Source organism: Sceloporus occidentalis, unplaced genomic scaffold, assembly GCF_023333645.1.
Source record: "Sceloporus occidentalis isolate IW3139 unplaced genomic scaffold, rSceOcc1.0.p SCAF_4, whole genome shotgun sequence".
NCBI classification, from domain to species: domain Eukaryota; kingdom Metazoa; phylum Chordata; class Lepidosauria; order Squamata; family Phrynosomatidae; genus Sceloporus; species Sceloporus occidentalis.
The window spans coordinates 593,938-607,361 of record NW_028316984.1 but is presented as its reverse complement, the minus strand read 5'-3'; the positions used below and the strand labels follow the sequence as shown (position 1 = coordinate 607,361).

General features: G+C 44.9%; 1 protein-coding gene across 2 annotated transcripts in view; it reads left to right on the top strand.

The window, feature by feature from the left end:
• Positions 1 to 10,263: 10,263 nt before the first annotated feature.
• The window catches only part of SLX9 (SLX9 ribosome biogenesis factor), a 66,577-nt gene continuing 63,416 nt past the window's right edge, over positions 10,264 to 13,424 (top strand). For both annotated transcript variants that reach the window (XM_089519016.1, XM_089519017.1), the window contains exons 1-2: positions 10,264 to 10,440; positions 12,850 to 12,958. In XM_089519016.1, the coding sequence (XP_089375142.1) occupies positions 10,321 to 10,440; positions 12,850 to 12,958 (229 nt within the window). In that variant the 5' untranslated portion in view covers positions 10,264 to 10,320. The remainder of the gene's footprint in view (positions 10,441 to 12,849; positions 12,959 to 13,424) is intronic.

Here is a 13,424-nt window from a genome sequence, read left to right as displayed (position 1 = left end):
AGCAGTTCCTTCTTTAAATGAGGGGGGAAAAACACACCAAAAACCTAACAACACCCAACCCAGGCTTTTAGAATACAGTATACTTAAAGGTTACGCCTCTTCCTTTTTTACTACTGATATTATATTTCTTGCCACTGTGGCGGTGAAGAAGTGCGAATGGTGGCAATTTTATTTGAAAAAAAAAGAACTGTGTTCAAATTTATGTTCAGCTGATCAGAAGGTGTAAAATTAATCTGGAACTTAATTTTATCCTTAGAATGTTGCTTTTCCTTTCACACTGGCTGCATCCACACTGCAAAAATAATCCTTGTTTGGTACCACTTTAACTGCCATGGCTCAATGCTATGGAATTCTGAGAAGTGTAGTTTGTTGCAGTATTGTTCGCCTTCTCCAGGCTAAACATACCCAGCTCCCTAAGTCTCTTCTCATAGGACAGGGTTAGGCAACCTTTTTGAGCTGGGGGCCGGGTTGCTGTCCCTCAGACAACTGGGGGGCCGAAGCCAAAAAAATTAATTAAATAATTTTTAAAAATTAAATAAATAAATAAACCGGGACAAATGTAGGACAAAAATTTAAAATGGAGGACACTTTTTAATTAAAAAAATGGACACGCAAAAAAAATCTGCTGATTTTTTAAAAAATGTTAATATAAATGCATGTTTCTGAGGCTTCTATAGACAATTGCCCCCCTTGCCCCCCTTGCTCTTCCCTGCCCCACTTGCCCCCACTTGCTCCTCCTTGCCCCCCTTGTCCCCATTTGCTCCCCCTTGCCCCCCCTTGCCCCCCTTGCTCCTCCTTGCCCGCCGCTTGCCCCGCACACAAAGGCCTCGCACGCCTACGGCGGAGGCCCCCTGCGCCTGCGCCGGAGGCCCTAGGCCCCGCATGCCTGCACCTGTGCCAGAGGCCCCGCGTGCCTGCGCCGGAGGCCCAAGGCCCGGCCCCAGTGGCAATCTGCGGCAGGGCCGGGCTGGGGCCAGTCCCTAGGCCTTGGAGGGCTGCATGCGGCCCACGGGCCATAGGTTGCCAACCCCTGTCATAGGACATGGGCTCCAGACCCTTCAGATAGGAGTTTATAAAACTGCATGGTTATAAATAAATAATAAATAAAGTGGTCAGAAGTAAGCCTATTTCCCTCTTCCATAATATTAGGGCTTAGGGTCATTCAATCAATTGATCAGCAGGAGAATCAGGTCATACCAAATAATGTCCTTATATATACTACATGTATTTACTCCTACTCATTATGTATTTGAGTGTCCTCTCAATCCTGCCTCTTTCTTGGGGTGGAGTTGTGGAATCTTCTCTGTGACATTTCCCTCTTATCTGTGGCTTTGGGCAATTGGTGAGATGAATCCAGTGCCCTCCATTGCTCCAAGCTGAGTAGGGAGGTCAGCAATTTATTTCTGTCCTGCTGAGTACCAACAACATATTGCTTTTTTTCCAAGCATTTACCATCGCTCAGTGCAATGTTAAAAACAAGGGATGAAGCCAGATTGAACACTGTGCTTACTACTGGGGAACATATTTCTGCATCCTAAATACTCCCATAACTTGTATTCTAACATTTGCCAAAGCTGTCTTCTTATTCAGTTCACAGTACATTTCCCTCATAGGATCAACTGATAAAAACTTGAATTATTTGCAGCATTTGGATTTCTTGGCTGCCCATCAAATCTATTGTTTTTATTGATGAGATGCTCCCCAAATTCAGTTTCTGTAGAAACCTCTGCTGCTCTGCTGCCTTGAAGTACCTCTGAATTTCTAAAGGGATTTTGTACGCGTACTATCCTCTTGCATAAGGGGACACATAGATGGTTTGGGGAAAAAATGAGTTAATTGATGTTTGAGATCTCACTACTAAGTTGTTGTTGTGTGCTTTCAAATCATTTCTGACTTATAACGACCCGAAGGCAAACCTATCCTGGGATTTTCTTGGCAAGATTTGTTCAGAGGAGGTTTGCCATTGCCATCCCCTGAAGCTGAGAGCATGTGACTTCCCCAAGTTCACCCAGTGGGTTTCATGGCCAAGCTGGGAATTGAACCCTGGTCTCCAGAGTCATAGTCCAAAACTCAAACCACTACACCATAAGGACATTCTGGCTCCCTTTCTGGCAGAGTTGCAAGGGCTGAAAACCTGCTACAAAGCAGGACACTAATTTCTCTCACTCTCAAATAGTCCACAAGTAGGGGATGAACCTGCCTTCACTTTTTAAGATTTCTGGCCAATCTGGCATAAATTATGCTTGAATAATGTGGCAAAAGACAGGGAAGCCTTAGTAAATTTGCCCATTTCCACCACACTCTGTCATTGGCTCTAATTTTAGTCAACATTTGTCGGCTGTAGCCTTCCAAAAATAGCAGCCCCAAGATGATCACACACAGAATGAGAGCTAGGTCTCCTCTGAACCCTTCCCTGTAACTGAAGCATTGTGCTCACTGGAGTCACATTTCAATCCTTTGCGGTTTCTGCAGAAAGGAGCCAACTGCTGCACATTGTGGCGCAATGTTGCCAGCCAGCTGTGAGGGTGTGCAACATCCTGCTTCTGGTGCAACCTCCTTGGAAGATTAGATAAATACATTTCATAAATGCATTGCCATTTTCTGAAATCCTCTCAAAACAATAGTGAATAATCTGACATTAAGAACAGTCATACAAATATTTGCATGTTGATAAATCTAAAGACTTTTTTTAAATAATTAGTATTTCCAAGTGTAATTTTCATTCAAAATGGAACTTGCCCTCTCTTGCTCACTGAACTTGTTCTGTTAGTTTTTGTTCTATATACACATACATCTCTCACACCAAGGCACATATATCTACAATAATAATAATAATAATAATCCTCTAAAATGCCCCCAAATGACTATGCGGATGTGTGAAGGGCATTTCCACTGTGTTTGGAGTCCCATTGCACTCATAGAATCAGAGTTGAAAGAGACCTCAAGGGCCATCCAGTCCAATCCCCTGCCATGCAGGAAATCTCAATCAAACAATACCCGACAGACGGCTATCCAGCCTCTGTTCAAAGACCACCAGGGAAAGAGACTCCACCACTCTTTGAGGAAGAGTGTTCCATGGTTGAACAGATCTTACTGTCAGGAAGTTCCTCCTAATGAGGTGGAATCTCTTTTCTTGTAGTTTGCATCCATTGCTCCAGGTCCTGTTCTCTGGAGCAGCAGAAAACAAGCTTGTTCCCTCCTCAATATGACATCCCTTCAAGTATTTAAACAGGGCTATCATATCACCTCTTAACCTTCTCTTCTCCAGGCTAAGCATCCCCAGCTCCCTAAGTCATTCCTCATAGGGCATGGTTTCCAGACCTTCACCATTTTAGTTGCCCTCCTTTGGACATGCTCCAGCTTCTCAACATCCTTTTTGAATTGTGGTGCCCAGAACTGGACACAGCATTCCAGGTGGGGCCTGACCAGAGCAGAATAGAGTGGCACTATTACTCGGCACTCCACTGGGGTCAAAACAAAATTTGATTACATTTTTCAAAGAAATAATTTTTCTTTGCCCTCAAATGCCTTCTATGGGGCATGAGGATGGCTTTCCCATTATGTTTCAGGATCCCACTTTTTGATATAAGATGTGACTTCTGATCAGTTTCTGTGATTAAAAAAAAAAGGCATTTCAGGGCCAAAAATGGCCCAGGGTGCCCCTAAAACATGGTGAAAATACTGCCTCATGTCCTAAAGGGTATTTGGAGGCAATTAGGGGCAATTTATTATTTTGGGTACTGGGCTGTTGTGGTGGAATATGTGACTCTCCAAGGATTCTCAGGGGGAAAATATGGCCTTCCTTGCACAGTTGCCCAAGGGATGGGCAATACATGATCTGTGGGCTGCATATAGTCTGCTCGAACCTCAGTGCAGCCTCCTGGTCCCCAAGACTTCTCATGCCAGTGGTGAGGCAGGGGCGGGGGAGAAAAATTACCACTTGTACCCCCAAAGCATCCATAGGGCACAAGTGGCAAGTTAAAGACTATTTCAGACATCTAGGCCTGTACTGTATTAGCCTTTAAAAAAACAAAAAGGGAGAGGTTACTTCCAGTTTAATAGGATGTTTCGGACTTAAAATAGGTTTGGATACATGTGTCAAAACAGTATTTAACAGACCAGTCCTGCTTCCTTCAAGGAACATTATCAGACATTTTACACCAGTTTTTCCCAGCATGGGTGGAAGGTTTTAAAAACCAAAGTTTTGGACAAAAATGCTTCCAGGTATTTCCTTTTTTGTCTTCATTACTGTTTGGGGAAACACCTACAAAGAGCCTCCCAAATTATAAAACCAGTCCAAACGTCCCCAAAACTTTTTAAAATGTAAAGAAATTACCAAAGTTACAGTTCAGTTTTTAAGAAAATGGGTAAAGGCCGACATGAGTTTAGAGAAGACCTGAAAAGGCTCTTCACCACTCTGTGCGTATGTATGCCTGAACTATTTCATAGTTATAGAAACACCACGTTGCACTGGGAATCTACAGGCTACTAGAGGCTTCAAGCTTACACCCAGAAGACACCACAAAATCTACAGTCTACCCCAGAGGTTGGCAACCCCCGGCCCGCGGGCTAGATCCGGCCCGCTGAGGCGTCAGTACCGGCCCCAGCCCGGTCCTGCCGCCGATTGCCGCAAGCGGTGCCACAGCGGCGCCAGCACCAAGGAGGGCGGGCTGCAGACAGTGCACCACCGCCGCCACCCACTGTCGGCTTCCTGTAGCCCTGCATGCACCTGCAGGGCCACGTGCAGGGCTAAATAGGAGGAGTTTCTCCTCCTGGGGCTGGCTGGCCAATGGCCGCTGACAGGGGGCGGGCTGTTGGAGCTCCAGCCTGCCCCCATTGGCCAGCCAGCCTCAAGAGGAGGAGCTCCTCCTCTAGTCCCCGGACGGAGGCCGCGGCTCACAGCTGCGGGGAGCGAAGGAAGGGGCGGGGGTCCTCCTCCTCCTTCCTGCCCTTCCTGCGGCTGCCAGACAGCCGCGGGGAGGGAAGGAAGGGGCGGGGTCCTCCTCCTCCTTTTCTCCCTTCCCGCGGCTGCCAGACAGCCGCGGGCAGGGCAGGAAGGGGGCGGAGGTCCTCCTCTTTCTTCCCGCCCTTCCCGCGGCTGCCAGACAACTGCAGGGAGGGAAGGAAGAGGGCGGGGGTCCTCCTCCAACAGGGCTGCCCCCCTCCAACAGGGCTCCAGCGGCTGCCCATCCCTTCGGCTGAAGGGAAGAGCTGAAAGGAAGGGCCTGGGACGGGTGCCCAAGCCCTTCCCTTTGGCCTCCTCCCCTTCAGCCAAAAGGACCCCTTGGTGCCCTTTCGGCCAAAGGGAAGAGCCGAAGGGAAGGGCCTGGGACGGGTGCCCAAGCCCTTTCCTTCGGCCTCCGTCCCCTTCGGCTGAAAGGGCCTCTTGGAGCCTGTTCGACCGAAGGAAGGGACCGAGGAGAGGGCGGGCACACACCTCCTCCTCCCCGCTGGGCTTTGGCAGCCCTGAGGTGTCCTTTCGAGGACACTTCAGGCCTGGCGAAGCCCCAAGGAAAGGAGCAGGGGCTGCCGGCCTCCTCCTCCTCCTCCTTCCCACGGGGCTTCGGCAGACCTGAGGTGTCCTTTGGAGGACATCTCAGGCCTGGCGAAGCCCCAAGGAAAGGAGCAGGGGCCGCGTGCCTGTTGCTCCTGCCCCTCACAGGATGGGGCACACATGGCTCAGCAAGACTACATGCAAAAAGGGTCATGGAATTATTATTGATCATAAACTGAACATGAGCTAGTAGTGTGATGCTGCAGCAAAAAAGTGAACATCTGCATTAATAGAAGCAGAGGGGACTCAACAGACAGGTGGCTAAAAGCTGCCAGTCTTTGCTCCTGGTTGGTGCTGCAGCAGCCGCATTCTGCAGCACCAACCCACTCCCTAAAACGAAGCTGCTCTAGGCAGCTTCTTTAAAGGGGCATCATAGATGTGCTTGCGTGCCATGATGATGCCTCTTCTGCAGAGTGCCATTTGGGCGCTCTGACACCTGTGCATCATCATGTCACACCCCGTATGGACGGGCGCACACCAAGATGGCACATGGGCGCCAATAGTAGGGCTTGCAGCATGTAAATGCTGAGCCTTACCTAGCCCTACTTTTGGGCCCAGACTGGTGCAAAGCCCTCATCTGTACCGGCCCATAGTTTCCAAGTTGAGAGAAGTAATAGTTCCAGTATATTCTGTGCTAGTCAGCCTATATTACCTGTGATATAAGCATTGCACTGGCTACCAATTTGTTTCTAAGTATATGACAGAGTAATCATGATTACCTTTAAAGCACCAAACAGATCCAAGATAATTTATGGACCATCTGTTCCTCTACTAGCATGTTTTAAAATCTGATGAAGAGATCTTTCATTATGTTCCAGCTATAGTGGAAGCAAAACTGGTGTAGACAAAAGAGCCCTCAGTGACTGGATATGAATTGTGCAATTCTTTGTACTGGGAGGATAGCTTGACTTCCTCTTTGATAAAGTTCGCTTATTTTGGCAGACACTTGATTTCAGCAATTTACCTGTTTTGCTATCTATCTTGCAGCATCTGCCTGTTTTTATTATATTTCCACTGCTCTGGAATTTTATTGTTTTTTTATTAAGACAATTTAAATCAATACATGGTTTAAACTGATGGTAGCCTCCTTGAGAAATGTATAAGCACCAGAATGGTAAAACACAAGGATTTTAAAGTTCAAATAAAGTACACCTAATTTTATTTTATTTTTTAAGCATTATACTATGGCTCTGGAGTTCAGGGTTCAGATCCCCAATCAACCATGGAAATCCACTTGGTGACTTTTGGAAAGTAAAACTCTCTCAGTCTCAGAGGAAGGCAAAGGAAAAAAAAACCCTGAACAAATTTTACCTTAGGATCACCATAAGTGGGAAACAACTTGAAGGCTCACAACAACAAAAACACCTAAACACACACTGGCAACAACAGATCTCACTGGAGAGACAGAGACTTAGGATCCAGATGCCAATTCCTTCCCCTTGTTTTGTCTGGCAGTACTATGATAGGATCTCATTATGGCATGCACACTCTTAAGAGGCCTCTATATGAGGCAATCTTATATGTGGTAACTTCCCTCAGTGCTGCACAGCATACTATATAGGACAAAAAGTCTAGTCACAATGCACAATAAATAACTCACATATCTTCCTGCAGAAATTAGACTAGGAAGAGCAAGGGGACACTTCAGTGCCTCAGGATGCTTGGCTGGAATGCTCTTGGTGGCATATCCTGTTGTTACATTCTGTTACACCATCATATGTGTTTTTATGGCTAAATGCACAATGGGTGCCCACTTGTGCAATGACATCTCCCCAGCACAATCAACATTTTCGATGTTGGAGGTTAACTAGTGGCCAGAACATTGCAGGGGGTGCCTAGGCAGCATCTGATTGTGATTCCAGAACTGGGAAAAGATTTAATCTTCCTGGATGTCCTGGGAGTACAATTTTCTCTCAGTTCTGTAATTACAGCTAGATGCTGTCCACCATTCCCTAGCCACTCACTAGCTCTTGCTCTGCTGCCACAATAAATGACATTTCCCAGAATTCCATAGTATCGAGCCATTGCAGTTAAAGTAGTGTCAAAGTGGATTACTTCTGCAGTGTGGATACAGCAAGAGTGTTACAGCTAGATTTTAAAATAGTTTTATGGCTGATTAGGATACATTTTAAAACACTAATAATATTATATATTTGAATTAATTTTGTGGGTTTTTTTTCCTATTCAAAAATCAGGCATGTTTTAGGCTGCAGGTCAAAGAATACCTATTTAGCTAAGCCTGAGCAAAAATAGCTGGATTTATCTGAGTAAAGCATTCATAAAATTATGTGCTCTTAATTTTAGGGGGTGGGGGAAACGAGAGAAAACAAGAGAGAAAATAAACCAGCATTTAAAGAGGTAGTTCTGACCCAACAGCTGTAGATTTTTCTTTATCAAATTTTTCTCCTCATGTATAAGACTTTTCTTTGAGGAACAAAAGTTCTTTTCACATCTGTGCCAAAATTTATTCCAAATCCATAGGTATCAGAAACATAATAAGAAATAATGATGACCAACACAGTCCTCACCTATGTCTCACTTCTGAGCCGTGCCTTTCGTTTTTATTGTGCTTGTATATGGAGACAGGGGTATCTGTGTGACAAAGAAAGCATGAAACATTGTGTCTCTAGGATCAAAGAGGAACTTGAAGTCAATGTGGCTATCTTGAAACTGGTAAAACTAGTTTGTTACTGCCTTATTGTTTCCTGAGAAAGATCTCTAGAAAAAAAGCTCCCTGTTCCTCTCCTTTAAACAATTTTTGTCACCCTAATGATAACGTTTAATTCAATGCTTTAATTTAAACTTTCAGATGTGTGCTTCTGCATGGGCAGATTTGGTTATTAAGCTCTTCCTTGGTTTCAGTAGAACATGGAAGGAGAATCAATTCATTACAGAAGAAAAGGGGCCACAGTTTTTCCAGGGTCCCTAGGTTGTGACCTCCTCCTGACTCCACTAAGAGCTTCTGACTCCACTAAGCCTTCTTCGGGGTGCACTTCCAACGACATCACATCTTTCCCATCCTTTGTTTTCCTCAGTCCTCACTCCAGCACTAGCGACTGTGACCCAGTTTAGTTGGCCCCATAAAGGTATCCATGTTTGGGTGTTATTGGATTTGCTATATGGCCAACAAGGCTATCCCTGGATGTTTCTTTGGATTTCAAGATACCGCATTTTAGCCATCACAGGGGAATCCTATGGAAAGAGCCAGTGCACTGGGACCTTGCCATCTGAGGCTTCTGCCTCCAACAGAGGTATAGCCATTTTTTTCTAATATTGGGACTGATTGGCATGCTTTGCCTCTACACCATCTAAAGTTTTCCTGATGCAAAACATGAAGACTTCTTGAGAAATTCGGTGTTCTCTACCTAAACAAGAGCCTGTGGCTTAACAAAGGGAGGAGACATGCTGGATTCCAAGGAAACATCTTCTTTGAGTTGGAAATGGACACTAAATTTCCTTGAATTTGAAAATCTCCCAGTGACCACATGGCTAATAAATAAATAAATAAATAAATAAATAAATAACTCTCCCTGCCATCTGAACTAAGACCAGAAATAGAAAATGCAGGCCTATGACTAACATCTTCATTTTTCTTTCTCCTGTTTGCCTGATGAAGAAGAATCCAGCATGGCTTTGAAACCTTGCAACATGTAATTGCGCATTTTGGTTGGCCCCATATGGGCTGCCATAATTGTCCACTTTTACCAGGGACAAAATGTAGGACAAATTCAAGACCAAACTGTAGGGCAACTGCAGGACAAAACTCAGCTCAAAATGTAGGACATTTAAGGTCCACCATTTTTCTTCAATGTCCTACATTTTGGGCTGAGTTTTGTCCTGCAGTTGTCCTACAGTTTGGTCTTGAATTTGTTCCACATTTTGTCCCTGGTAAAAGTGGACAATTATGGCAACCCTAATTCATGGTTTAAATGTTATTATTGGAACTGTGACCCACTAGATCAGTGGTGCCCAAACAGTGCCCTTGAAGAGGTTTTGGACTTCATCTCCCAGAAGCCTCAGCCATGTTGGCCAATAGTCTGGCATTCTGGGAGCTGAGGTCCAAATTCCCTTAAAGAGCACACTTTGGGGACCACTGTTGCACTACTATTGTGGATTTCTTTTCCTTACAGAGAACCATGTTTGAAAAGGAAATTTAGTTTCCTGGAGCATTGTTCCCAGTAGGAAATTCATCCAAATTACTGGGAACCCCAAATTCAAAGCGAATCCAGTTTTTATAGCATTTTGAACAAAGAGAACTAAAAATCACATTTCATTGGTTACACTGAATTAAACATTCAATTATTGGATGTTCAAATATTACACCTAACATACATCTCTATCCCTCATGGGGTACCCATCAATCAAACCCTTATCTATATGTTTTGAGCAGTGATGTCCAAACTCTGGCCCTCCAGGTTTTTGGACTTCAGCTCCCAGAATCCCAGACCATAGTGCTCTGGCTACCTCCTCCTGTTGCATTCTGGGGTTTGTAGTTCAGTGAGACCTAAGAGCTTTCTGGCTGAGGATTCTAAAGGCCCCTCCTTAAACTACAAGTCCCAGAATGCAACAGGAGGCAGTCAAAGTTGAATAGCAGCACTATAAGCATGTACTGCTATATACACTCTCCGTAGGCAGGGCGGAACCATTCTCTCCAAGGACCAGTGTTTCCGGGGGGAAGCCTTTATCCGACACGCACGGGGTGCGCTCTCTTATTGTGTCCCCCATCCTCCCTAGCTGTTTCTCCCTCTCTCTTCCTCTGGGCCGGCATGGTGGGCAAAGTGCGAAGGAGGCCGCGGCTGCACCAAGCAGCGCCTCGGCAGGGTTGGGCAAGCGAAGGGGAGCCCTTAGCGAACGCTTTCCCCTCCTTTGTTCCCCCCGCGAAGCAGGTAGAACGGTCCGGCGCGCGCGCCTGGGTCCATGAGTTGGAAGGGCGGACCGTACCATGTTGGGGCAGAGGCGGGGGAGTACGGGGAAAGCAGCAGCAGAAAGTACTGTCAGTGTACTAGACTTAGGCACAATTCAGACTTAGGGGAGTTCTTTTTTTTTTTACTAATTAGTTTTAATGTGACTTGGCACTCTGAAATTTCGGTGTGAGAAGCCACTGCCCTGTGATACAAAGCCCGTGTGATGTTCTCACATCCGCCTTACTGTCACTGCCAAAGCAACCACAGCCACAGTGCTCTCAGCATGGGCAAGCACTTTAACTACATTACCCTAAATAGCAGCAGGGATGTAGCCATGGGGGGGGGGGGTTCTTGGAGTCCAGACCCCCCCTTCCGTAAGAAAAATAAATGGTGTGTTCTGCTGCACCACTGCACCCAAGCCCCAATATAATGGTGGCACTTAGTCTGGACCCCCCCCCCCCTTCCTAAAATCCTGGCTATGTCCCTGATAGCAGTGATGTTTTCAAGTCTTTTATTCCAAGTCCCAAGTCAAGTGTCAAGCCGGTGAGCCAACCTTATCAGAAAAAAAAGGTAGTGGTGGAGGAGGCAGATTTCAGTCACTAAAAATCAAGACGATGTGCACAGAGTTAGTTTTTCATGATCTTCACAGCCAGTTTTTGCAGTAATCTATAAAGCACAGGCTGATTTTCTTCTGAAGCTCCATTACTCAATGTATATTTGCAGTGTGATCCCTAGTGTTTCTTCCTCTTCTGAATCAAACTTGGATATGTGATAAAAGTCTTAGTTATAAAATTTTGAGGATCACTTTGCTTGTTCTTCGTTCTTCTTCAAGCCACTTCCTTTTTTCCCCCCAAGAGATCTCAAGGTTCAGTTATTAAAACCAGTCACTGTCACAAGTTCCCTATTAGGTGGGGAAACTCCTGTTTTGTATTTATGGTCTTGTAGGTTGCCATTTCTTTGCCCTGCCCATTCCATATTCTCAGTGAGTTCTTAACAGTCTGAATTCCAGCACATACACTAGTGTTTTTTCAAGTCCTCAGTTGAAAAATACTGCCAAAGCAGAATTGGTTTAATAGTAGATTGTAGCTTTACTAGTTTGTGATGTAGCAGACAGCTACAGTGGTACCCCGGGATACGAATTACCCGGGGTACGAATTTTTCGGGATACGAATAAATCCCATAGGGATTTATTGTTTCGGGTTACGAAGGTTTTTTCGGGTTACGAAAAACCCCCGGCGCTGTTTTAAATGGAGCCGCGGCAGAGCCGCGGCTTTTTTTCCATTAGCGCCTATGGGAATTCGGCTTACGAAGGTTTTTCGGGTTACGAAATTAACCGCGGAACGAATTAATTTCGTAACCCGGGGGACCACTGTATCCTGTATTTTCAAAAGGACAACATGATGTTCCATAAAACAAATCTGTAAAATGGGGTTTCTAATTCCCAGCAAAATAGCCTGTTAAATCATATTGCTCTTTACAAACAGAGAAAGCCTGACTGTTATATATGTAGGTCTGCTTATAAGTCCACCATGGCAATATCTGGTACACCTTTTAATTTTAACTATTACCAGTTAGTAATTAAAGCCCTCAGTTAAAGATATTGTAATGGTATACACCATAGAAAATAAGGTTGCTTCCCACTTCTAAGATATCAGTACCAGATTTATTTTCCAGGGATAGGAAAGGACTAGAGGTTTTAAGTCTTTGTAACATTCGTAGACTACATAGCATTGCCACTTCTGTAAACATGCTCTGTACCACACTGGCTCTCTAATAAGTAATAAAGAATAAGTTTTGCCTTCCTTATTTTGGAACAAGCTGGGTAGGTTAATAAGTAAGAGAGCCAACATGTTTGTTCTAAAACATGTTTTGTACTTTATAGTGTAAGAATATATAAGTGTGAAGGGGAGAGAGAGGCAGGAGAGCTCCAACAGGCCTACCTGGAAGAAGCAGAGCCCTCCCTTCAGCCACCATCTTGAAGGGGAGAGAGGCAGGCTAGCTCCACCAGGCCTGCCTGGAAGAAGCAGAGTCCTCCTTCTGGTCCATCTGCCTTGGTCCAGGCCTCAGAGGGAGAGAAGAATGCTGGACCTGATCCCCTCCCCCCCTTACCATTCCCTTCTCCTTTTGTGTCGTGTCTTTTAGATTGTAAGCCTGTGGGCAGCGAACTGTCTGGTTAAAAAATAATAAATGTAAGCTGCCCTGTGAGCCATTAGGGCTGAAGGGCAGGATATAAATACCTAAATAAATAAAATAAAAAATACTCTGGGTTGGAGCCAAATGTGTTCTTTATCAGAGCAAGTGAACTTATAGATCCAGTTCGACCCTCGGAACCAAATTGGGCTTATGATAAAGGAATTAGTTGCCTCACGTTGTTTTTTTTATGTCTTTCAGGGCCAAGTTATTTTGACCTCAAACATCTTTGCTGGAGTGAAAATAGATCCAAACTCTCTGGTGAGGAAGTTAGACACAAATTCAAGAAGCATTGTTTCAACTGTGAAAGGTAAGAACTGAGGAACCTGTGAGACAAGTACATGTTGGAATGGATGGGAATGTGAGAACTGACGTGCTGTGTTTCCCTAGCATCTAGAATAATTTCAGATTTGCTCTATGCATGAGAAAGTAGTGATATTTTCCAGAGAAAGAGACATTGCTTGTCCTCAGCTGTTGAATATAAGGCTATCAGAAGCAAATAGGTTGGTCAACCCCAGTTTGAAGGGCACTTGCTGATGAGGGTGTAAAGATAATGGTGCATACTTTCATCTTTGGTGAAAGTATCCAGATATAGCAAAATTTTGGTCTGATGTCTTCTCTCAAATCAGTAAGATCATAGGCCAGACATTTCCTATCTCAGAAGCAACTGTTCTTCTATTTCTTTTTTCTGAAGGAATATCAACATTTGTTGCACAAATATCTTACTACCTTACTTTTCTTGGCAGCAAGATCAGAAATTGTCTTGGTACACTTGG